The 22,754-nt window shown below is 39.0% G+C and overlaps 2 protein-coding genes across 2 annotated transcripts; both read left to right on the forward strand.

Moving 5' to 3' along the window:
* The first annotated feature begins 122 nt into the window (after positions 1 to 122).
* On the forward strand, positions 123 to 16,173 carry col28a2a (collagen, type XXVIII, alpha 2a). The gene is made up of 36 exons (XM_031743111.2): positions 123 to 271; positions 454 to 591; positions 843 to 1,417; positions 2,030 to 2,050; positions 2,201 to 2,260; positions 3,218 to 3,271; positions 3,986 to 4,030; positions 4,114 to 4,140; positions 4,228 to 4,272; positions 4,395 to 4,439; positions 5,459 to 5,512; positions 6,365 to 6,433; positions 6,520 to 6,588; positions 6,730 to 6,798; positions 8,191 to 8,259; positions 9,056 to 9,124; positions 9,254 to 9,322; positions 9,648 to 9,716; positions 9,828 to 9,899; positions 9,986 to 10,054; positions 10,137 to 10,208; positions 10,399 to 10,467; positions 10,583 to 10,651; positions 10,731 to 10,799; positions 10,915 to 10,983; positions 11,118 to 11,186; positions 11,354 to 11,422; positions 11,621 to 11,689; positions 11,778 to 11,858; positions 11,967 to 12,002; positions 12,088 to 12,124; positions 13,323 to 13,880; positions 13,966 to 14,255; positions 14,351 to 14,594; positions 15,275 to 15,466; positions 15,560 to 16,173. The coding sequence occupies exons 2-36, from the start codon at positions 462 to 464 to the stop codon at positions 15,565 to 15,567; spliced, it is 3,681 nt and encodes a 1,226-aa protein (XP_031598971.1). The 5' UTR covers positions 123 to 271; positions 454 to 461; the 3' UTR covers positions 15,568 to 16,173.
* Positions 16,174 to 16,864: 691 nt separating this feature from the next.
* Positions 16,865 to 22,375, forward strand: bbs5 (Bardet-Biedl syndrome 5). Its single transcript, XM_031743232.2, has 12 exons — positions 16,865 to 17,036; positions 17,238 to 17,320; positions 17,568 to 17,633; positions 18,685 to 18,734; positions 19,080 to 19,207; positions 19,294 to 19,429; positions 19,827 to 19,922; positions 21,161 to 21,223; positions 21,340 to 21,474; positions 21,637 to 21,720; positions 21,956 to 21,979; positions 22,075 to 22,375. Exons 1-12 carry the CDS (start codon positions 16,975 to 16,977, stop codon positions 22,174 to 22,176), a joined length of 1,029 nt encoding a protein of 342 aa, XP_031599092.1. The 5' UTR covers positions 16,865 to 16,974; the 3' UTR covers positions 22,177 to 22,375.
* Positions 22,376 to 22,754: the final 379 nt, after the last annotated feature.

Consider the following 22,754-nt stretch of genomic DNA (forward strand, 5'->3'; position numbering starts at 1 on the left):
GCCTCAGGCAAGCACAGGAGTGTTGGCCTTGCTCCATTGGATCTGGTCTGTCGGTGCCTCCTTATAAAGGAGGAGTGAATGTCTGAGGGTCTCTTAGTCTCTTCTCCCAGCAGGACTGACACTACTGCTGCTTCACAATCAATGAAGTGGAACCCACTGTGCTAGTTGTCCTCTGCTGGTCCTCTGCCCACCCTGCTGCCTTTTTTAATTCTGCATTTTGGACGACTCCGAAAATAGGACTGACTGCAGCAATTGCACAGGAAGCTGGCTTGTAAGTCAATGTGAAGAAAGTCTCTTAATACTTTTAAAGATGGACTACCTTTATAAAATATCACATTTAAGAGTTTGATTTCTCCAAAAAACAACCTGCTACACTCTGATTTGATGTGGAAATCTCTTTTGTAGAGTGTAATTTTGACTTGCCTTTAATTTGTCATTGCTGTATTCTCTAAGGGGCAAGGATGTTGCTTACACCACTGCTGCTGGCCACAGCACTGTCCAGCATATGGGCCCAAGACTTTTACCAAGCGAGGAAAACTATCAAGAATTCCGGAGCCAAACCTCTGGGTGCAAATATCTACAATGGTCAAGGTAAGAAATAAATGAATAAAGAAGACTGTTTTTAAAGTGATGCATTAATATTTCATCATTCTCAAAACTTAAGCAGTATATTTCAACAAAATAAGAAACACAAATTCATAATCCCAACTGATTTTGCAAAATTTTTACATCTTCTCCATGTAAATTTTTGGATTTGTTACAAAACTTGCAGCATTTTCTCATCAAGTTGATTGAGATGCAGTCAATCAGTTAATCAGAGAACTTGTTCTGTGTGGTCACAGCCATCCTTGATGAAGACTGTAGCCTGGAACTTGCCTTCCTGTTGGACAGCTCTGAGAGTGCAAAAGACAATCATGAGGATGAAAAGCAGTTTGCCATGAACACGGTGGACAGACTCCAAGGTGTCCGGCTGCAGACTGGACGCAGCTTGAGTTTGAGAGTGGCTCTGCTGCAGTACAGCAGCCACGTTATCACAGAGCAGACCTTCAGAGACTGGAGAGGAGCAGAGAATTTCAAGACCCAAATAACCCCAATGGTCTACATTGGGCATGGCACCTACACCACATACGCCATCACCAACATGACCAAGATTTACCTGGAAGAATCCAGCCCTCACAGCGTCAAAGTAGCAGTGCTGCTTACAGATGGTGTTTCCCACCCGAGGAACCCTGACATTTTCTCTGCTGTTGCTGAAGCCAAAAACCAGGGCATCAAGTTCTTCACTTTGGGCATCACTCGAGCAGCCAATGAACCGGCCAATGTTGCTAAGCTCCGCCTCCTTGCCAGCTCCCCTGCTTCTGTCTTTCTCCGTAATTTACAGGATGATAACGTAGTCGAAAAAATCTCCACTGAAATTGTGAGTATTAAGTATTAAAGCTCATCTCTCAGTAGGCAAAACAAAAAAGAAAAGTGATGTATTTGCTTTGAATGGGAGTTGGTACATTGATATGCAAGCTTCATGTAATCTTATAGAGATGAAGTGATGACAGTGCGGTGGAAAAAACAAATGAAAGATGTTCATGTCCGCTCTGGATTTATGCTTTTCTCTTGAACCTTTAAAAAGACACACAAAGGAAAAGCCCCCAGGATTGTCTTTTCCGTTTGGTAATCTCTAATTGTATTAATGTTGATATTAAACTGCCTTAACAATTAAAATTAATAATTGGGTTAAGGCGGTTAGATTTCCTGTGGAATAATACATGACGTGCATATATTCATGTCCATTGCATTTGACCACTTTATTTATTACACGCACTCATTCACTCATTGTAACTCATCATTTTAAAGGACTTTAAAACTTAACGTAACCAAAATCTCATTATTTCCTAAATTTGTATCAAAACTAATGCATGTAGACATGTAAGTTATGCTGAATCATGACAACACATCTTGGCAATAACAGAAGAAACCTAATAAGTGTCTGAAGTATGTTCGTACAACTGAAAGTCTATTTCTATTTTCTTTGCAGATTGGCTTAGCTGATGAAGATGTAAGTACAAGTTACAAATATTAACTCACACTAACTGCAGATATTTGATATTTAATAAAATGTCATTAAGTAGCTAAATTATTTAATTTGATTGACTGTTAAAAAGTGGCTTTTATCGCAGTTTAATAATCGTATCTCTTCTCTTTGAAGTGCCCAGTGGCTCAGAGATGTGCTTGTGACAAAGGAGAGAGAGGACCCAGTGGGCCTGCAGTAAGTATGAAAATACACCATAAGCAATGAGTTTTCTTTGAAGTGTCGCACTCAACAGTGAGAAGGATTTCAGAAACATTTTATATGAACCTGATATTTTAGTTATGATTGCTGTGTCGTTTTTGTTCAGACGGGATAATTGCTTGCTTTTTAAATACAGCTTAGAGGCATTTGCACAAACAAAGAGGATGGGTGGTTCAATCCTACCATCTAAAAGAAGATTAATGAAAAAGGACCAGAGACTTTCATCTGCTATTTAAAGAAAAATGCATTTACCTGCTCATCTAGTTATTATAGTAATGTGGCATCGGATGTGACCCATGGAGGACAGAAGCATCACATTTAGAGCTCCATTCCCTGTAAAACTGGTTATTTGGCCATAGTAAATCTCACCAATCTTGCCATAGTTAATGGGATGGCAACAGAAGAATACTTACACAAGATGATCTCAGCTGTTCTACACACATACTCACACATTTTTACTCATAACAACTTCAGTTTAAGCCCTTCTCCTGCTCAGATAAGGTGGTCAAGTTGCCGACAGACAGTCATATTATTGACTGACAACTACTGTGTGACCAGGTGCTTTCACCACAGAGAGATTCTTCACATTCTTACACTCAGACTAAGAGGCTCTCATAATTGCTCTTATTAGTAAAATTACCACAAACTAGGGATTTCTGGTGAATAGTAACTGACACACAATATCCAGGTGCAGCTCAAAACAATGACTCCTGGCCATGTGGACAAGATGTTTCATGTTTCATAGCTTCAGCGATCATACAGATCTGTCAGAAAGGTCCCTGACCTTTTTCCACACGGTTACTCGGCAAAGACTTGGTTGAGGTTAAAGGTCATAGTGTTATCTGCTGAAGTCATTTTGTGCACAGCAACAAGAATGCAAAATTTACAAAACAAATTATCAAATCTCTATCTTGATTTTGTTGCATTTTCCAGGGAAAGAAAGGTCGCCCTGGTGATGATGGAGCCCCGGGGCCTAAAGGGCAAAAGGTGTGTGCCCTTTGATGGATATGTGGACTGCTCTGAATGTTAAGCTCTTAGCTTGCAGACATTTTCATGAGTTACTTAATACTTCCGTCATACCAGAGTTTTGCAAAAAGATGTTAGGCTTCCCTGAACTTACAAAATTCGTGCCTTTAATTCACTTCTTCGCTTGTATCGAGTGGAGTACCACAAGGTTCAATATTAGGTCCCATTTTATTTTCCTCATATTCATATTACCTTGTATTTAAAAATACATGTATCACTATCATGCTGTTGCTCTTCCTTACCTCTAAAATACTGGTGACACCAGGTACAAAATTAGGTTCGTAGGGGTAACTTTAGTGATGCCTATGATGATAAACATGCATTTTGAATAATAGTAGACATTTTTTCCATGACTATAAATGCTTGCAGAGCTTTCAACCCATGTTTACTGCTTGTAATTAAGAGCTATTTTGTAATTAAAATGATTAAAAACTACATTTACATCTTTCCAACATTGCTTTACATGCTAGTATTGATTTACATTTTAACTGTGAAATGTCTGTGTTATCTTTCTTAAACTTAACTTTTATTTACTGGCTTCCATTAAGTATAGTGACTATGAGGTCTTTCTAAATTATTTCAGAATTATTATCTGAATTGCTTTAACACACTAATAATGTACTCCCTCTCAAATATCCATTTTTGTTTCTAAACCTGTTTCTAATCCCACCTAAGGGTGAAGCAGGATTAAGTGGAGTACCCGGGCGAGAGGGTCCAGAGGTAAATGACACTATTTGTGATCAACATCTTCATTGTTTCTGAAGCTTGTTCACACATGGCATCTCAATCATTTTTATTTGCAGGGAAAACCAGGTTACAAAGGAGATAAGGTATGAAATTTAGATTAGTAACAGTGGTGGGATTTTTTGGGGGGAGAACGAATTGAGCCCTGAACTGTTCTTGTAATTTCTGCGCAGGGTGAGAGGGGTGAATGTGGCACTCCAGGAATCAAAGGAGACAGGGTATGACATTGCTCGTGTCATAAACATGCCAAATAACATTTTCAATTTAATGGATTTTACTAATTGTGTATATGGTAATTGGGTTTATGGCCTGTTTCCTATGTGTGTTTTATGTGTTTCAGGGTCCTGAGGGGTCAATAGGAGAAAGAGGACCCCGAGGCCTGCAGGTTAGTATGAACTCATGCGTCTTAACATAAATTTAATAAGCAATTTAATAAGCAGATAAAACAGAGCAGCAAAGTGTTTTACCTCAGAATCAGTGGGTGCTGTCGTCATCACTGTTTTTCATCAGGTTTTAGTTGCAACTCTTATTTTCTCCTGTCTCTGTCGTCTTGTTCAGCAGTAGCCTTCATGCCTTAGTGTTACCTGTTTATTTGTTTTTTTCCTACTTTTATCATGAACCTTCATTTTTTGTGTGTTTTTTTGTTTGTACTTGCTGCTTTTGTTTCCCTGTGATTATCTGGCATCACTGGTTTGTGGTGTGGTTGATTTTTCACACCTGAGCTTTGTTTCACTTGTGTCTTGTTTTGTAAATGATGCTCTGTGTATTTTAAAAAGGATAGATCATTGGGAAGAATTGAAGATGATTTATTGAGATATAGCATTTAGTTGAGCTATTTGGCAATTAGTTAACGATAACCCATCATAACAGAACGCCTGCAGTGATAGGAATTAAGACAGGATCTCCTGGAGTCCAGACACTGGTGCCGGTGAAGATGAAGATGGAGATTTGGATAGAGCTGTGAGTGACCAGGTTCAGGAGAGATAGGGACAGGGAAGCAGGCAGATGAGTGATTACAGATCTTCCTTATTAAACTTACACATAAGCTCCATTTGAAATCCTGTCAGTTTCTTTTTCTGGTGCCTAACCATTTCATGTCTTGCATTCTTTTGGATTATCACCTTTGAATTTGTTTTGTAATGTACTTTATCAATTTGCTTTTAGTAAAGTTGTTTTTTGCTAAGCTCTATGTGTGCATTTGTGTCAGCCTTTGAACTGATTTGTTATGGATACAATGCAGCAACTTCAGCTATTCATTGTTACATGATATTTGTCTGAATAAACAAATGGAGTTCAGTTTCACTAGAAGCCCCATATCGATACACGTACTCAAGCACACATGCACACCCACAATATTGTGACATTTCAGGTAATAATCAGTCACTGTATGTTGTTCTTATCCAGGGTTTACCAGGACCACATGGAGACAGTGGACCTGAGGGCCCCCAGGGAAAGCAGGTCTGCCCCTTTTGGACAACTTTTACTTATCCTATCATGCACATCTGCTGTGACCTTTGCATTTCCTTTTATGTTGAGCATAAACAAGAGGTTAGAGTTTTTCTACCTCGGTAATAACTCTATAACACAGAAGCCGGTTGTCTTATAATAGACCCCTGCGTGAAGACTTGGCAATAAGCCAATACCTTCCCCATCATTACTTCCATTCAGGAGCTCAGGGAAAAAACATAATCAAAAAGTCTCACTCTAGGCTCTCCCAATGGCCCATATCCTGTTTCTAAATGCAGATTATGGGGTGCCTACACCATCTTCAGCTTTTCCAACAAGGCTTGCACTTAATAACACACACATGGAAAGTCTGTGTATGCTCAGTGTCTCACCATGTGAGGACCTGTAGGCATTTGGAAAGATTACAAGGAGTCTTGGTGGTCTCTATGCAATTTGTGCAAGCACACAAGCAAGTCGAGTAGCTGTAAGACAAGTCTTTGTATTTATTCCTCGTATCAGTTCAGGTTAAAACTGTAGATACAGACTTTGTTAAACAGTCTGAGTAATTACATGATTTTGAGCTTATTTTTCTTATCTTTAGATAACAGCTACCTTTACCCCAACTTTGAGATTCACCTTTGATGTAGTAATGACCTTTGGGCTTTCTTAACCTTATACACAGGGAAAAATAAAACATGTCAGTCCTTTTTCCGTCTTTTTAATGCAATGAAACCAAGCTACTAAAGGTTTAAATTAAGTGGTAACAAAAGATGAGTGATATAAACATTGTCGTTCGGTACTTCTATATGCTAATGCTTCCAGGTCCAACGTACAGTTGTTTAAATAATATGTTTGTGAATACAGGGTGAACGGGGCCCACCCGGCCCTCCAGGAATTCAAGGGGAGACTGGTATTGGGCTTCCTGGACCAAAAGTAAGTCATGTTATGGACTGTCCTCTGAATATTGATCGTCGTGATTGTGTTTGGGTGACCCAATTTGTGTTAATATTTCTCTTCAGGGTGACATGGGATTCCAGGGCAGACCAGGTCCTCCTGGTCCTCCAGGAGTGGGTGAACCCGGCCTTCCTGTAAGTTCAGAAGCATCAGAGTCTGTGCTACAGTTTTATAGCTGTGAAGCCAGTGTTGGTGTTAGTGGGAGATCTGCTCTCTGAAGAAAGTCTGTGTTTTGACTTACAGCTAGCTATATTGTACGCTGATTATCTTTACAGGGACCTCAAGGATCACAAGGTGTTCAAGGGGAAAAAGGACCCCAAGGTGAAGGGTTTCCTGGACCAAAGGTATTTCTTTAAATCTATCATTAGAGAATAAAAAAGTTGGGGTTGTGTTTAACAGGCAGGCGAGTAAAAGGCATAAGATATTCTTGAAAAAAATATTAAACATTATTAGTATATCCTCCACCAAGGCAAATGTCCTATATTGCATTTAAGATAAGATATAATTTATTAATCGCAGATTTTGGAGGAAAAAATACCTGAACCAAAGCCAAATTTTAATAGGTTCTTTCTTCAGCCATGCTCCACTTCGCCACAATTTTTGATAAATGTGAAACTGGTAGTTTTGCATAATCTTGCAAATAGAGGAGGAAAACACTATTTTGAAACCATAAGAAATGTGGCAAAAATATTGATCTGAATTAATCTGACAGTGCTTCACCTCTATATCACGGCACTGAAAACACACCTCTGATCTCACACTACTAGACAAATTGAGTGCTGCAGATAATCTGCCTTCATTACAATGATCTTTAAACTAACTACTTTCATCATTATCAAGTTCAAAATCTATTACAGTAAATATTCCATGAATCAGCTGCTGGATCTGAAGGTTACAAAGACATAAATTGTGATTAAATAAGTTCCTCAGTGAGCATTACTAAAAGAAACAAAGAGTGTATGATTCAGTCTCAGGTAACTAGTTCATACACATCTGTCAAAATCACCCTCTGTTCCAGCTCACTGACTCACAATTCAGGCGTTCACTCAAGCGTGTATACACACTCACACTTAAGCCTAAAAACTATGTTTTCCCCATGCTGCCACATGCTGCATTATAAAACACACAGCAGACGTCTCATTCAAATAGAGATAGCTGGGTTTCAACCAAGGGCTTAGCAAGACATGTTAATACTAATGACAGCAGGTCTTACTGTGTAGCAGCAAGGAAAACAACCTAACCACAGCGAAAAAACAGTATAATAAACGAGTAAGAGTAAAAACCTAAAATAATGTTAGTAACACTCTCTTTATAAAGTTGTTGAAGCTTCTGTGTAAAGAAATCTAAAAGCAGTTTTATTTGTTGAGGGAATTAACACTGAAATGTCCTCAAGCAGTTACATGTTTTTAATCGCTTTCAGACTTTCTGGTGATTATACTTTTTACTACACCATCCTATCGAGAAAAAACAAACCCTCTCCTCTCCATTCAGATTTTTTTAAATGAACAAACACTAGTATAGATAAAATTATTGTACACTCAAAAATTGTCAGAAAGACAAACAAACAAAACAAAAGTGTCATTCCTGGGTCATGGGATCATTGTGAATCAATCAGAAACAGGAGCAAACATGCTCTCCTGCCATGCTATCTTTACTGAAACAGTGTGATTTGGCTGTGACCCAATCTTGAGTGGCTGTTATGTAACTAATGGAGTTGACCTGATTTTGGTCTACAGGGGGATCGAGGGCTGCCAGGGCCCAGGGGACCGCGGGGACAGCAGGGTGTAGGCATCAAAGGAGAAAAGGTGGGTTGTAAATGAAGTTAACTAAGAAAATTCAGTGCAACAACAAAGACTGTTCACAACAAAGACTAATGAAACCCATGAGGGGAAACTCCAGAAGTCCTTTAGGCTACAATTATAAAAATGTTGTGACTGAGTGAGGCAAAATACAGGAGTGCGTTAGATTAAACATCTGGTTACTGTGGGAATGTTAACGGTAGCACATACAGCAGGGCTGCACTATATACTATAAGATTAGGTAGCTATAACACTTGCTATAACACAATCTTTCATTGGCTGCTTGTGAGTTAAAACATTTATTAACCTGGAAAAAGGTTGATAAACAACAACAAATGTGAAAATACAGTATATGAAGATAAAATGAGTCTGGGAACTCACTGGACATAACCATATTCTGTCTGTGTGTACAGGATAAGATGAAGTGTAATCTATAAAATAAAAATGAGTTTTTGTTTGCAATGCTGTTGATCTTTACAGTCTTTCTCACGATATGAGTTTCCTATATACTATAATACTAATTCTAGCATTTCAGGAACAAACTAAAACCCACCGGGAGGCTGAGACTGGGCCTGCATACTTTTGTGCAACAATAGTGATTCCCTGAAATCAAAATCAACTTTAAATCTTTATTAATGAAAGGGAAACCAAAAGGACACGAATTTAATGCAAAGTGCACAAAAAAATCTCAGGGATCACAAAAAAGGAAAGCGATCCATTCACCCTCTATTCTATAGCTAACACTGGGTGAACACATGAATGTTAATAGTAAGTATTTATGATTATGATGGTTTATTCCCAGGGAGAACTGGGCCCACCAGGATTGCCAGGTCCAACTGGACCAATAGGAGTGGGCATACAGGGAGAAAAGGTCAGGACGACATCTTTATCTAAATGCTATTTGATTGCCTTTATTTGTTCTGACACATATGCTGATAAATTGGAATGCAGTAGCACCACACATTAAAATAACCCTCGAATCATTATTATTATTGTACAGGGAAATGAAGGACCAAGAGGCCCTCCAGGAGTCAGAGGTCTTCCAGGAGAAGGTCTACCTGGGCCCAAGGTTTGTTAAAAAACCCTTAAGATGCATATTCAGATTACACAAGTTTACTTGTTTACATTAGTCACACAGACAAGATACGAACTTGATTCCGGGTCAGTCTAGAACTAATTTTACCCTGACCTGTCATATCAGGACAAAATAATTTAACTGCTTGCCCTAGTTATCAAACAGAGGCAGCAGACAATTAAAACTACTACAAATGGATAAAATAAAAGGTAAAATATTTCAAAATTTGAATTATTATTAAATCTGAAATTTTAAGTTTTCTGATTTAAGTTTAATTAAACGTGGTAGGATATGACTAGGATGTGACTTCTCTTCAAAGGGAGACCAAGGTTTACCAGGAGAGCATGGAGCTCCAGGAGAGACAGGTGTTGGTGAACCTGGGCCAAAGGTAAGATAAGACATTTCCTGAACAAAGTGTGTCAGGCTAATCATGGTCTATCAGCATAAAACAGTACCGAATACAGCAAAAGCTGAATGTGAAAACATTCTGCTGTTACAGGGAGAACCTGGAGCGGCAGGAGTGAGTGGCCTGCCTGGTCTGCCAGGAGAAGATGGAGCTCCAGGGCAGAAGGTAAAGCAGTGTCTGACTGATCATTTTAACACTGGTTATGAAAAAAGGCCTTATTATTTATTGAATAAACCCATTCGTTCTTTTAGGGTGAGCCTGGTTTGCCTGGTTTGAGAGGTCCTGAGGGGCCACAAGGAGTTGGCACTCAAGGCGAGAAGGTATGTTTATAATTCAGTAGTCTTGTGTGGCACACAGTTTTCTTAATGCTACTCACAAAATATATTTGGTATTCACTCCCAGGGCGACCAGGGTATTAGGGGCATCCGTGGTTTACATGGACCTCCTGGGGTCTCAGGACCATCTGGACCAAAAGTAAGAATTTCACAGAACATGACGATAATATCTTACTGTAGTAAGTGTCTGTGATAGTGTTTACACATTAACCCAAACTTTGAACTAAGCCAAAAAAATGAGTCTTCTACCAGTTCTTGGCAGCACACTTGTTGTTAAAATAAAGACAAGTGTGAATAGGATCTTAAGTTCCTCAACAATTTCCTTCCAGGGTGAACGCGGGATACCAGGCCAGCAGGGCATGCCGGGGCAGCCGGGACGGTCCATAGCAGGTGCAAAGGTAAATACATTTTCTCTTTACACTGATCTTGGTAAGCAGCCACCAGTGTAGTCTGATACAACATAATGCATCAAAAAACTGTTGCTGTAGTCAGACTTAACTGTCTCGTGTTCAGGGTGATATTGGTCCCGCTGGCCCACCTGGTCCTATTGGAGAAACAGGCCATGGACTACCTGGTCCAAAGGTAAATGCAGTCCTAATTTATTAGACACACTGATTAAAACACAAAGGTTTGGGCCTCATTGTTGAATTTGTTGTACCAGGGTGATCGCGGCTATCCAGGTTCATCAGGTCCTGCTGGCCCAAAAGGCCAAGGCTTCCCTGGCCCTATGGTTGGTATCAACTGCCAAGACATGACAAATTCCTAAAAGTATTTCCTGCAACTCTGTAATTACTTAATGTTGTGCAAAGTTGCTAAAACTGGAATAATCTCTGTACTTTATCCAGGGTCCTCCAGGCCAGCCAGGACTACCAGGTGAGCCCGGCCCTGAAGGAGTGGGATTTCCTGGACCTAAGGTTTGTACCTACATGCTACGTGATTCTGGGATAATCTAGTTAGTCTGTTATTATAGTTTTTGCATCGCTGTTTTTTGGGAGGAGGGTTTGATATGTATAAGGATGCCTGTTTTATACTATCACGTCTTTTTCAGGGAGACATTGGGTTTAGAGGATTGCCAGGTTTGCCTGGTCCGCCGGGAGAAGGCTTACAGGGACCACCAGTAAGGGCGATTACAGTTTGATCTAATTGTTTTTAATTCTACATGCTAATTCTAATGTTGACAAATTAGAATGTTGAAAGTTGTATTTTTCACATACATATTTAATGTATGTGCTGCTTTGTGTAGAATATTGATTCATTAATATACTTGAAATTTTGTGTCTTAAGGGCAATGTTGGAAGGCCAGGTCCTCCGGGCCCAACTGGTCCTCCAGGAGAAGGTATTCAAGGTCCAAAGGTAAGTTTTGTATATGTTTTGTATATTCATTCATTTTTGTATATGAAAGAGTGAAGCGGCATTTTATTGGTGCTGACATGTTTCACAAGTGAACTGCCTGGCAAACCGGCCGCAGGATAAACACAAGAATAATTTATGATCTTTCTTGAGTTTGGATCTCTTCTGTATGATTCAGTGAATAACACAGTTTAATTTCAGGGGGAGCCAGGATCGCAAGGCATGACTGGGCCTAGAGGGCCTCGGGGAGATGGGCCTCCTGGAGAAAAAGTGATGAATTTACATGCATCTTTCAAATATTTTATTGATGTCGGATTACTTGGTCTCTGACTGATAATTTATTCTTCTGTCATGATAGGGTGAGCGTGGACTACAGGGTGAGAGAGGAATAAAGGGTACGAAAGGAGACATGGGAGATCCTGGAGTCCCTGGTGAAATGGTAAAATAGACGAAAATCACAATGACAAAATAAATTACTTATATGTGTGTTTTTAACAACACAAAACTGAAATGTGAATGTTGTTTTTCATCCTTTTTCAAATTACAGGGAAGGCCTGGAGAAAAGGGAGAACCAAGCCTCACAGTAAGTTCAGTAATTCAACATTTTTTGGGGCCATTCAAAAAAGTAAAAAGATTTTCCACTGACATATGTTTTCCATGTTTTTCAGAGAGAAGAAATTATTAAGCTGATCAAAGAAATCTGTGGTAAGATTGAGCCTAGTCTATTTTAATAATAATTAATAAACAGACAATGCGGCAAAGTAAAATCTGCAATTAAATCTTTTAAATCTGTGTGCAGAGGAGCTCTGAATTCATTACTGTCATGCTGGTATTTTATTAGTTTGCCAAAGCAGCAGCCTAAAAATATATGATTATGTCATTTGTTTGACTGTATTTTTGAATGTCTGCATTCAAAACCACAGTCTTTAAATGCCTTTACAATGCAGCATGGAGCACTGACATTGGCACTGATGGAGGATGTGCTCAGTACGTGCCCCTCAAGTTTAAACTCAGTCAAACATCTATGGATGTTTTGAACAAGAAGTGAATATTTTGATGACAGGCTAAAGTACTGAGGTGTTAATTAATACTATTATGTTTAATAAGCAAAGTGCATGGAAAGACTGCAGTGCTTAACAAATGTATTAGATCATCTGTATACAGTATACATGCAGTGGTGAGATAAAACAGAAAATGCTAGAATTTCACTCGCAAAACCTGGAGTGATGACTTCTTAAACAGGGTTTTAGTAAATTAAAAACTATAATTAGCCATGGTATCTTCAGAATAAATTAGAATAAAAATGTTCCACTGACATTTTGACACCTAGCTAGTGGCCTAGTCGACACCTACTTGTCACAAAGTTGCCTGACTCTATCTTGTTTATCATTTTAATAGCTAAAGGAGGAAAATTAATAAAGACCAAAATTGTGTTTGTACCGGACTGTCAACATGCCTATTTTTGTTATAAAGTTGGCTTTTTTGAAATTTGAGTCTGTGGGGACTGACTCAGTTATGGAGCCAGCCTCAAGTGGCCACTGGATGCGTTGCAGGTGCCATCATTTTTATTTTTTTTTTAACTTTGGTGGCTGATTCTTTATTAAAGGGACACTGTGAAATTGTTAGCAAATGGCAGTGGTGCAGTGAATAGCATGCACTGATTCTGAGCCATATTTCTGTGCACATAATTAATACAACTTAACTTTGTCTGATAGCCTTTTAGTATCGTAGTGTTGTTTTATCATAGCAACCAGCTGCAGAAGCAACACTCCTAGGTTTAAGAGGGTTTATTGTCATTGCAGATTGTGCCAGTATGAGTAGCCGCTGACGGTCTGCCTTTGCCCATAAACTGCACATGTGCAATAAAGCAGTCATGTACTATCTGTACTTTATACCTTTTCAGGATGTGGCATCAAGTGCAAGGAAAGGCCAATGGAACTTGTCTTCGTCATTGACAGCTCAGAGAGTGTTGGGCCTGAGAACTTTGAGATCATCAAAGATTTCGTGACGAGGTTAGTGGATCGGACCACAGTTGGACGCAACGCCACCAGAATTGGCCTGGTCCTCTACAGTCTGGATGTTCATTTAGAATTCAACTTGGCTCGCTATGTCAGCAAGCAGGACATCAAGCAGGCGATCAGAAAAATGCTTTACATGGGAGAGGGCACTTACACTGGCACTGCAATTAGAAAGGCGACTCAGGAGGCCTTCTTCAGCGCCCGCCCCGGTGTCAGAAAAGTAGCCATCGTCATCACTGATGGTCACACTGACAAACGAGAGCCTGTCAAGCTTGATGTAGCTGTGCGGGAGGCTCACGCTGCAAACATTGAGATGTATGCTCTGGGAATTGTCAATTCCTCTGATCCAACGCAGACTGAGTTCTTACAGGAACTCAATCTTATAGCCTCAGACCCAGACAGTGAACACGTGTACCTCATTGATGACTTCAACACGCTAACAGGTGAAAGTCAAAGCCAGATACTTTAAATATTGTGAGGAGTTTTAAAATGCCTAATAATCCCACTTTTGTTTTCATTTTTCCACAGCACTGGAGTCCAAACTTGTCAGCCAGTTCTGTGAAGATGAAAATGGTGCCTTTATTTACAATCACATTACCAATGGACACTGGAATGGTAACAATGTGCTTAGTGTTAATGGAAATAATGGAGCGACTACTAATACCTATAATAGCTATGGCAACAATGGTTACATTTTTGGAAACAATGGATATGGGAACAGTTATGAAGAAGAAATCCAACGCCAAAGACACACCAATAGCCGTGGCCGTGGAGACACTTTCACACTGCCCATCAGTGCCGATCCTCTTCCTGTTCAGGTCTCATCTGCACTGTTTTAATTACATAATACTTTGTTATTTACAGTAAATGTATTTATTGCAATACTGAAACACTGTGTTGCTGTTTCACACAGGTGACAGAGGATGATGATGGTGAAGATTTAGATTTAAGGGCTCACGTGCGGGGTGACAAGCATCTGTCTAGAGTCAACAAAACAACATTTATATCACCTGGTAGAGAAAGTTCTGTGTCCAAAACGACTGTTGTATCATCTTCATCATCATCTGTATCTGGAACATCTTCATCAACACTGACTTCAAGTTCCTCCTCAAACTCAAATCAGTTACAGCCTGTGGTGATTCCAGTTCAGCCTGGAGGTGAGTACCACACTCCTGTACAGGATATGTCACAGAAAGAAAAACATAAAAACTAAATGAAAATGGATAAATGAACTGGGGTTTTTGTCATAGCTTAACAGGATATCTCTGCTTTACCTGCTGAGGCAAATCAATACACTGTGTTAATAAAAAAAAAAGGTTGTAAGCTGTGTGGGGTTGTAGTACATGGAAATTCTCCATAGTAGAGTCGTGAAAAGGGAAGATTTCATGGGACTTTATGCAGTATTGCAGTCTAGCTTGTAAAAGTTTAATAGCAATAACTTGAAGCAGCTGTTCTCTGTATAACTTTATTAGTCTCTCACATCATTTTGGAATTTTTGCCCAACTGTTACAGCTTTGCTTCAGTATGTTAAATTTGCAGGCATTCATTTGTACACATCTCTTTTAAGGTCCTGTCACAGAATTTCAGTTGAGGGTCAAGGTCTTTATTTCTATTGGGCCATTAAAAGACATTGGTTCTTTTCTTTTTAGCCTTTCTGTTGTAACTTTGCTGATGAGCTTGGGATCAATGTCTTGTTGCAAGAACTAATTTTGACTATGCACTTTAAGAAACCTTGAATCTATCAGTGTTAGCTCTGTCGGGAAAGGGCTAAGTCTATTCTTTTAACACATAAATATTTTTTTTAGTAAACGTGTCTCACATGCCATTCCCTCTTCAGAGACCCCTCGTCTTGATCCCCGCTGTGACCTCAGCTTGGACCAAGGCACCTGCCGAGACTATATCATACGCTGGTATTATGACAAGCAGGCCAATGCTTGTGCACAGTTCTGGTACGGAGGCTGTGGTGGAAATGGCAACCGTTACGAAACAGAAGATGAATGCAAGAAGACTTGCGTTCTGTTCAGAACAGGTAAAATCTGTAGATTTTAAACAGTAAATGTGCATTTTCTTTATTGATGTTTCTTCTGTGAATATCATTTTGTCACTTTATTGTCCATTTCAGGTGGATAAAAGGAGAAAACACCATCACTAGGAGTCCAGCTCTACAACCTTCAGCTTTCCTCATTTTAATGAGATGCCTTGTGACTCTTGTGTCACAGTTGGCCTTAGACACAAAAACATTTTTAATAAATAGAAAGACAGCTGACATGTTCCTGGTTTAACAAAAACAAAATCAGATTGACTTTTATTTTATTAAAGAGCCTTTCTTACCTCAGTGATACTGTATTGTCCTTCCTAGGCTTAAAATTCTATGGATTATTCTTATACCTCACCCAGACATGCAGTTTATATATGCTGAATATATTTAGTGTAAAACAGCAATAGTGTAATGTTTTATATTATGCTGATATATGTGTTTTGAGTACTTTTGTGTTTTCCTGTTTGTTTTTCCTGATTCTACTGCAATGTGTCCACATGGGTAAAACTGGCAGCTGTAATAAAGTAACAAAGGTGTTTTACTACATGTGTCCTGCTTCCAGAGGTCTACTGCAGATCAGATCTTCTTGTAAAGATTGGGGTTTTCTGCAGTTTATTCATTTAGGTTCTGTTGATTTGAGCAGTCTGTATATCTCAGGTGATTTTTAAAAACATTTTAATAATAAAATCTAAAAGGATGATTGTCTGCTTTGCATCTATTAACTTAAGCACTGTAATTGTTTCCACTAACTCCATTTATGGGGATGTGTCTGCAGTAAGATAGGATAATGTCAGTAAGTGGAAACTGGTATAACTACCGATTGTATTTTGCCACCATTTAAAGTTTGTGGATTCTGTACTGCCGTTTTATAAAATCCTAATCAGCGCAATTGAAAATCCAGAGCATGTGTTACCATAAACACACACGCAAAAAGTATAGATTTTCAAATGTTTTCACAAAGTAATTATCTCAATTTAAAATGTAAGTAACTCAACATTATAATTTCAATATAAAGCAGTTTTTCCCCTGGTGTTTTTGTTGTTGTTGGTGGGTTGTTTTTTTTTTTGGTTTTTTTGGGGGGGGTTTTTTTGACTTAGCACCGTCCTCCTTATCATACCTGCCTATAATAAAGCCCTGATTAGTAATCCAGCTAGGCTTAAATTTGAAGCATTTGACACAATGGTTGACATAACAGAAATATGGAAAAGAATTAGGGCCACTGAGGGGAGAAAGTGGGGCGTCTTTTGTTTTTCTTTTCCAGGCACTTTTTTTTTTTAATCAAAGTGGGTTAAATCTGAAAATTTGTCTGAAAATGGTTAGGGATCAAGTATTCGCCTTAAGCACAGATATACTTTTTGGCCTTTCGGCTTGCCGTCTGTTGCCCCGGTGATTATGACGCTTGGATGGCTTTTTGAGATTAGCCTCTTTAGCTGGAATATCGGCTGCAGAAGTTCAGCAAGCTTTATCGCAAGGAGCTGTGGGGGTGATAACCTGCAGTCATGGCGTCTGTTTTAGATGCTCTGTGGGAAGACCGAGATGTTAGGTTTGACATCACTGCACAGTAAGTTAATATGTCACCGCCCGTAGAGGCTAACTGGTTAATCGAGCTTAGTTAAGCTAATTGCCTAGCGTCATTATTTACGCAAACACTGTGATGCGAGGTTTTCCTGATAATTATATTAGGTTTAAAGTGTTTTCGTTTTTGCGGTGGCTTTATATCGCACGCACTGAGTGCCAGTATTGTAATCCATGCTGTTCACAGGCAGATGAAAACACGTCCTGGAGAGGTGCTCATAGACTGCCTGGACTCAATTGAAGATACGAAAGGAAACAACGGAGACCGAGGTGCTTTTGCTACCTTACAGATTGAAAATATCCAGACCAGATTTGTTATAGTTTCCTTTTTTCTTTCTTTTCATTTTGAGTTTTTGACCTCAATTCCATTTCAGTGAGTTGTTCAGCGAGGGTTTACTCGTTACATTTGAGTTTTTATTGCTTTAACATTTTTAGGTTTCTGTCTAACGATAATAACCTTGTTGCTGACAGCTACTAACAAAAATAATAACGGATCATGGTGTTCACTTTTTCCCAGGACGGCTTTTGGTGACAAATTTAAGAATCATTTGGCACTCGTTGGCTCTGCCAAGAGTCAATTTGTGTAAGTACACCTGAAATTGACTCTGTGTTGTAAGCATTTTTTTTTAAAAATTCTATTTGAATTGTTTAGTTAAAAGTTTAGTAAGGAGGAAGGAAGGGTAGCTATGAAGAGGATGAAGAGTAGAAACACAGTTGGTCCAGATGACATACCTGTGGAGGTATGGAGATGTCTTGGAGAGAGGGGAGTGAACTTTTTCACCAGATTTAAAACAATCATGGAGGATGGAGAAGAAGTGTACTGATAGAGATTTTTAAGAAAAAGGGTGAGGTGCAGAGCTGTCATAACTACAGAAAGATAAAGTTTAGGATCCATACTATGAAGCTATGGGAAAGAGCTGTTGAAGCCAGGTTAAGAAGAGAGGTTACAATCAGTGACCAGCAGTATGGCTTCATGCTCAGAAAGAGCAATAGAGATGTTATGTTAGCTTTGAGAGTGTTGACGGAGAAGGTCAATATAAGTTGTTCTTTGTTGTTTTGGATCAAGAGAAATTATATGGTAGTTTGGCCAGAGAAGAACTGTGCTACTGCTTCTAGGAAGTCAGGATTGACAAAGAAGTATGTGAAGATGGTTCAGGATATGTACGAGGACAGTGAGACAGTGGTGAGTTGTGCGGTACGAGTCAGAGATTGTACATGTGTGGGAATGAAAAAGGGGACAGGTTTAACAGTGAAGCAGCAGTAGTGAAGGTGGATAAGTTTAACTACCTGGGGTCAACCATCCACAGTGATGTACGTTCCACAGGAGAGGAGAAGAAGAGAGTGCAGAAGAGTGAAAGGGAAGGTTTGCAAGATGTCAGTGAGACCTGCTATGATTTATGGTTTAGAGACACAGGCAGTGACAAACAGACAGGGGGCTGAAGATTTTCTTTTTGGAGTGACCAGGATGGGCATGATAAGAAATTAGTTTATATGGGAGACAAATATGTAATGCAAACAGTAACTGATATATACGGAATATATGCAAATAAACAAAAACAGAATTCATGAGCTGTGAATGAAATTATGTCCAGCCTAAATTAAAATCTGGTTTGTGTTTTTCTTTTTTTTTTCAGCTGTAGGTTACAACACCATCATTAACATCACAACAAGGACAGCCAACTCAGTAAGTAAACTCTCGTTTTACCTTTGCGTTTTGTTTCGGTTTTAAACTATCTGTTCAGAATGTTTTTACATTTCCTCACATCAAAAATATTTAATTTCATTAACACTTCTTAACTGATGCTCCCTACCTCCATTTGTTAAGTGTGCCAACAGGTTTTTTATCCATTATTCACATAAAGTGGACAAATGTCAAACCTGTAGGACAAATTACGGCAGCATTGTTTTTTTGTTTGGTTTTTTTTTGTTGTTGTTGTTTTTGACGTGCTGAGAATTAAAGTGTATAAAAACAAAGCGATCAAGACTGATGGTAAACTTAGTAATTTAGTAAGTAATTACTCTCTTCCAGAAATTAAGAGGTCAAACTGAAGCTCTCTACATCTTGACCAAGTCCAACAACACGAGATTTGAGTTTATTTTTACAAATGTGGTTCCAGGAAGTCCGAGGCTTTTCACCTCTGTTATCGCTGTCCACAGGTAAAACAGCACTGAGGGAGTTTTTAAATTATCTATCAAACATACATCTTTCTCATTGGTTTAAAATGTGACTTGTGTTGTTACAGAGCCTATGAGACTTCCAAAATGTACCGGGACCTGAAACTGCGAGCTGCACTGATTCAAAATAAGCAGCTTAGACTCCTGCCCCGTGAGCAAGTGTATGATAAAATTAATGGAGTCTGGAATTTATCCAGCGATCAGGTACCAGTGTGGCTTTTAAAATATTTGTTTAGTGTTTCTCAGATAGTATGCATGCACAGACTAAAACTTAACAAGTTACCACACTGTTTAAAAAAAGTATTTAGAGGCGATTGAGATGTTTTTGTGAAGAGTTGTTTGATTGATTTTATTTAATTCCAATACATATCCCAAACCAATAAATATCACAGACTAACACATGTAAACATATTAAGACGCCCATGATAGTGTGCGTGCAGTAAGTACCAGAAACGCAAAAATCAACTTATTTCCATTGTTTTTTTTCTTTAAGCGGTTCACATTTAAATTATGACAGTTTAAAAAAATCTGAAGACATATTTGTAGAAAATAATCTGTAAATATGTGAAAGTGAGTTTCCTTTGATGACTCTGTCTTTTAGGGTAACCTTGGAACCTTCTTCATTACCAATGTTCGGATTGTGTGGCACGCAAACATGAATGAGAGCTTCAACGTCAGCATTCCTTACCTCCAGATTGTAAGTACAGTCAAGGTCCTTCCAGAAGCAATTGTTACCACTTGGCAGAGATCTTGGCAAAAACTACAGTGTAGGCAATTATTTCTGCAGTTAATTTAAAGTATCTTTCTAAATAAATAGGAGAAGAACTGTTTGATTATCACGTCAGTGATCACTGCTTTAAAAGTTTGATGCTCTGATAGTTATATTTCTGCAACACATATGACATGGTTATAACATTATAGTTTAATTCCTAGTTCAACGCAGTTTGCTGACATCTTATCAGAGCATGCCATGTGAATGGATACAGTCAGCCAGGAACAAATGATAAGTACACTTATCTGTATCTTTACCTTCATTAGGAGTGGATATGACTGCCACCACATGGTTAAAATTGTCCTGAACACGACTGGCTCACATATTTCCCAAACAGAACCATATAATTTTTATTCAGGGAAATGTTTCTCTCTCATAAAATGTTTCTAGTAAAGCTCAATAGAAACAATCAGTCATCATCTGTAAATGCATTTTATGTGTTTACAATTATAAAACACACTCAGCAGCCACTTTGTTAGGTACATCTCATCAAGTGTTTGTTAATGCAAAAATCTAATCAACCAGAATTTGATTTCTGCTGCAACAGAATTTGGTCCAAACAACTTGAAAGCTTGAATCCATCCTGTCCTGTATCAGTGGCACAGCTGTTGGTGATGGGATCATGGTGTGGAGGATATTTTCTTGTCAAACTTTGGGCCCTAAAGTAACAAAAGAGTATCATTGGTACTACCTGAGTATTGTTGCTGATCTTGTCCATCCCCTTATGACCACAGCGTACCCATCTTCTAATGGCTGTTTTCAGCAGGATAATGCTCCACAAATCTCAAATCATCTCAAACAAATTTCTTAAAGGTGAAAGTGAGTCCACTGTACTGAAATGACCTCCATGATCACCAGATCTCAGTCCATAACTGTGGTGGAACTGGAGATTCTCATCACGGACATGCAGCTGACAAATTTGCTGCAACTGTGTGACGCTGTTGTGTCAATATAAACCAAAATCTGTGAGGAATGTTTCCAGCATCTTGTTGAATCTATGCTACAAAGAATTAAAGCAGTTCCCGCCGGTACTTGCAAGATATACCTAATTAAGTGGCCTGCCACATAAATCAGAAGTCTTATTATTTGTTTCTCTTATGAAATAATGTGTCCTGTTCAACGCAGATCAGGATGGTGTATAACATATTTTATTTCCTCTCAAGTGGTCTATCAGAATAAGAGACTCAAAGTTTGGCCTGGCGCTGGTGATAGAGAGCTCACGCCAGGTAACTTCTATGCAATGTCATTTACAATAGTCTTCTGATATAATTCTATTATTGGGACTTTCTTCTGTAGTTTCAGGTCTTCTAATATACTAAAATATCCACTTTGTCATTTTTAGAGTGGTGGGTACGTGCTTGGGTTTAAGATTGACCCAGTGGAAAAACTCCAAGATGCACTCAAAGAAATCAACTCCTTGCATAAAGTGTACTCTGCTAACCCGATCTTTGGCGTGGACTATGAAATGGAAGAAAAGGTAGGCATACATACACAATGTAAGAATCACAAACTCAAAAATAGTCTGCGAATCTATTTTTGAGTTCACAGCTGTTAAGGAGATATTTTAATGTAGCTGGCTTTCCCGGCTCTTCAGCTGATCGTGTTGTCATAGCACTGTTTGCCCTAACAACGATTTCAGCCGCAGCCTTTGGAAGAGCTCACAGTGGAACAGCCTCCCGATGACGTGGAAATCGAGCCCGATGAGCAGACCGACGCATTTACTGTGAGTGTGCCTGCTGGCCACCCTTACACTCATCACTCGTCTGGGAATCAAAGGTTTAGCTTTCAGACTCTCAGAATAGCTGTTAGCTAATATCCTCCAGCATAATGAACAAACATGAATTTATGTTGCCTGGCGCTCGTGTCTGGGAGTCATCAACTATTTACTACAAGCAGAATGCTTTATTTTAATTTACATTAGCTTTTTTAACTACATGTGTTTATGTGTTTGGTTGCAGGCCTACTTTGCAGATGGCAATAAGGTAAAATCTCAGTATATTTAATAATATAATCATGACAGCTTGCTATAAAACTTAAAAAGTGCTATAAACCTGATTTATGTCTTGTTTTCCCAAAGCAACAAGACCGTGAGCCGGTTTTCTCTGAGGAGCTCGGCCTCGCCATTGAAAAGCTAAAGGACGGCTTCACTCTTCAAGGGCTGTGGGAAGTAATGGGCTGAGAAAACATCAAACATATGTACATATTTTATGTAGATGTTGTGCTTGTATAGACAATGTTGCTTATAGCTCAGGTTAAAAGATGTACAGTTTTGCTGAGTGTAGTTTCCTAAAAAAGAAAAGTAAATTGTGACGTTTACTATATAAAACATTTTCTTGTAGTGAACTTGAATGTAATACAAATAAACATATTCAAACAGATGGTGGAAAGTAAATTTTTTGATGTCTTTATATCTTTTATAGCTACTGTGTGTGTAAGGGACACAATGGTCTGAGTATTTTAAAAATGTGAGAAAGGAACAGGCCGTGAGCTCCTGTGGCTGCAGCTGTTCGCTGACCCCCGGCTGCTTGTTTGGTAACTCCTGTGGGAATGCCTCACACACCAACACCGGCTCGCACACTGTAGCGTAGAAGTCATTACTATCACTGAATTCTGAGTCACTCCACATGTAGACGTCCCCGCTCACAGCTGTGGTATAGATGCCAGCTGTTTGCGTAAACCTGCAGAGCACTGGATTGCACTGTGGTGCCACTTTGTTTAAAAAGTGTTTTGTGTGGGGTTTTTAAAAAAAAATTTTAG

This window comes from Oreochromis aureus, linkage group 16, assembly GCF_013358895.1.
Source record: "Oreochromis aureus strain Israel breed Guangdong linkage group 16, ZZ_aureus, whole genome shotgun sequence".
NCBI lineage: Eukaryota > Metazoa > Chordata > Actinopteri > Cichliformes > Cichlidae > Oreochromis > Oreochromis aureus.

Excerpts from the sequence above, each read along its gene's own strand:
- col28a2a (XM_031743111.2), top strand. The coding sequence starts at position 462 with ATGTTGCTTACACCACTGCTGCTGGCCACAGCACTGTCCAGCATATGG. Across the intron at positions 10,209-10,398 it reads CAGGACCATCTGGACCAAAA|GGTGAACGCGGGATACCAGG; the intron begins GTAAGAATTTCA and ends ATTTCCTTCCAG. Across the intron at positions 10,652-10,730 it reads ATGGACTACCTGGTCCAAAG|GGTGATCGCGGCTATCCAGG; the intron begins GTAAATGCAGTC and ends TTGTTGTACCAG.
- bbs5 (XM_031743232.2), top strand. The coding sequence starts at position 16,975 with ATGGCGTCTGTTTTAGATGCTCTGTGGGAAGACCGAGATGTTAGGTTT. Across the intron at positions 19,923-21,160 it reads GCATTCCTTACCTCCAGATT|TGGTCTATCAGAATAAGAGA; the intron begins GTAAGTACAGTC and ends TTTCCTCTCAAG. Across the intron at positions 21,721-21,955 it reads AGCAGACCGACGCATTTACT|GCCTACTTTGCAGATGGCAA; the intron begins GTGAGTGTGCCT and ends GTTTGGTTGCAG.